The 2,514-nt window shown below is 54.2% G+C and overlaps 1 protein-coding gene across 1 annotated transcript; it reads left to right on the top strand.

Annotated features, from left to right (window-relative positions):
• Positions 1-850: 850 nt before the first annotated feature.
• LOC309603820 (olfactory receptor 14A16-like) lies at positions 851-1,807 on the top strand (the record flags this gene model as incomplete). Its single annotated transcript, XM_082338724.1, has 1 exon — positions 851-1,807. One exon carries the CDS (start codon positions 851-853, stop codon positions 1,805-1,807), a length of 957 nt encoding a protein of 318 aa, XP_082194850.1.
• Positions 1,808-2,514: the final 707 nt, after the last annotated feature.

Here is a 2,514-nt window from a genome sequence, read left to right on the forward strand (position 1 = left end):
CCTTGAGGATTCCTTCCAAGGTGTGAGCTTCCCTCCAGCATGCAAACCTGTCCTATAACAACTTTGTGTTTTCTGGAAGCCCAATGGAGAAGATCAGAGATGCTACGACAGAGAACATGCTGATGGGTTTGTGCAAAGAGCCATGTGCGTCCTCGGCTAAAAGTGGGGTGCTGAGACCTGAGGAAAGGGTGAGACATTTAGTGGTCTGTACTGGATCCCTCTGTTCACAGCAGTGCTTGGTGGCTTTTCAGGGTAATATGGGAGTGTGATCACCCTCCAGCTCAGAAAGCTGCAAGCCCAGGGCAGCTGGGAGCCAGACCAGCTCCCCTCACTCTGCACTAAGCCACAGGTACTCCTCTTGCCTCGCAGGACTCCCTCTCTTCTCCCTGAGTGCAGCAGAAATGCTGAGGCTTTCTGACATCCAAGAACACTCCCCAGGGTGGGAGGGGAGCAGGAGCTGTCAAAAACCCCAACCTCTCAACCTGCCTTCTGCCACCTCAGTTCCTTATCATTGGGAGTGCAGATGCTGACAGCCCCTTCTGCACTAGGAGCGGTTTCATGAGACAAGGTCGAACACCAGGACTGGCCCCTGCCCCCACTCTTCCCATGAACCCACTGCTGCAGAGCAGGGCTGACCTCTCGGCAGCCAGCGGGCAGAGGCCCTGCTCCTCATGGCACATTAAGCCAACACCAACCAGGGCTCCAGCCGCAGAGCTGAAGGAAGCTCTCCTAGAACTGGAAAAGGGTGTCTGTGTGTATGAGAAATGGCTTTGATTTTGCTCAGATAAGTCTCCCCTGCCTTCTCACTTTCTTTTCCTCCTATGACAGTGTTCATGCCCAGAGGCAGCAGATGTCCAATAGCAGCTCCATCACCCAGTTCCTCCTCCTGGTGTTTGCAGACATGCGGGAGCTGCAGCTCTTGCACTTCTGGCTCTTCCTGGGCATCTACCTGGCTGCCCTCCTGGGCAACGGCCTCATCGTCACCACCATAGCCTGCAACCACCACCTCCACACCCCCATGTACTTCTTCCTCCTCAACCTCTCCCTCCTCGACCTGGGATCCACCTCCACCACTGTCCCCAAATCCATGGCCAATTCCCTCTGGGACACCAGGGCCATCTCCTACGCAGGATGTGCTGCCCAGCTCTTCCTGTTTTTCTTTTTGATTTCAGCAGAGTATTGTCCCCTCACCATCATGGCCTATGACTGCTACGTGGCCATCTGCAAACCCCTGCACTACGGGACCCTCCTGGGCAGCAGAGCTTCTGTCCACATGGCAGCAGCTGCCTGGGGCTCTGGGTTCCTCTGTGCTCTCCTGCACACAGCCAATACATTTTCACTCCCCCTCTGCCGAGGCAACGCTGTGGACCAGTTCTTCTGTGAAATCCCCCACATCCTCAAGCTCTCCTGCGCACACTCCTACCTCAGGGAGGTTGGGCTTATTGTGGTCAGTATCTTAGTAATATTCAGCTGTTTCGTTTTTATTGTGCTGTCCTACGTGCAGATCTTCAGGGCCGTGCTGAGGATCCCCTCTGAGCAGGGACGCCACAAAGCCTTTTCCACGTGCCTCCCTCACCTGGCCGTGGTTTCCCTGTTTGTCAGCACTGACATGTTTGCCTACCTGAAGCCTCCCTCCATCTCTTCTCCATCCCTGGACTTTGTGGTGTCATTTCTGTACTCGGTGGTGCCTCCAGCAGTGAACCCCCTCACCTACAGCATGAGGAACCAGCAGCTCAAGAGTGCAGTGTGGAAACTGGTAAGTCGATGTTCTTCTGGAGCAATAAACTTCCCATCATCTTCTGCCTAGCAGCTGGTCATGGTTTAATTGTGATAATGTTGTTATCCCCTTCCTAATTCACTGGTTCCTTTTTTTTTCCGAAGAAGTGGCTGTGTAAATGAGCAGCTCTGCTCTCTGTGTATTTAAACATAATAAAGGGCCATTCAATGACTTTTTTTTTCTTCCTGATATCCTTCCCCCAAGGCTTTTTTGGAGCTGCAGGGAGGAGCTGCAGGGACAGTTCCTGTGTGCATGGGTGGAGCAGAAAAGAGTCCCGTCATGGCAGCACTGCCAGGGAGCACCAGCACTTGGTCTTCCAGGGCTGTTCTCTTGCCACTTCCACACTTTCTTCCTGATCCCTTGCCTTGGTGTAAGGCTGGAGTACTATGGCAGCTTGGTGACAGTCGTGCTGTGTGGTCGTCCTGTGACCGCAGGCAGGGACAGGCAATGGGCACTTCCATGACAGAGCTGGCCTCCATAACAGCATTTCCATAAAGAAGGGTGACCTCCTCAAGGCAGTGCCTGAAGGCTTAGGTCTTCTTTCAGAGTTGCTGTCAAGAGCAAGCTCAAGAAAGTGCCCTGGTGAGGAAAACACCACTGAACAAGTGAAGCGTGTGAGTGTGCAGGGCTGGGGCACACAGCAGTGTCCCTCGCACAGCCAGGCCTCCAGGGACAGACTGGAAGGACCAGCAGAGCAGGGTCTGGTCTGTGCCCGTGTTTGCCTGACACCCTGGGCA

This window comes from Platalea leucorodia, assembly GCF_965183815.1.
Source record: "Platalea leucorodia genome assembly, contig: HAP1_HAP1_SCAFFOLD_205, whole genome shotgun sequence".
Classification (NCBI taxonomy): Eukaryota; Metazoa; Chordata; class Aves; order Pelecaniformes; family Threskiornithidae; genus Platalea; species Platalea leucorodia.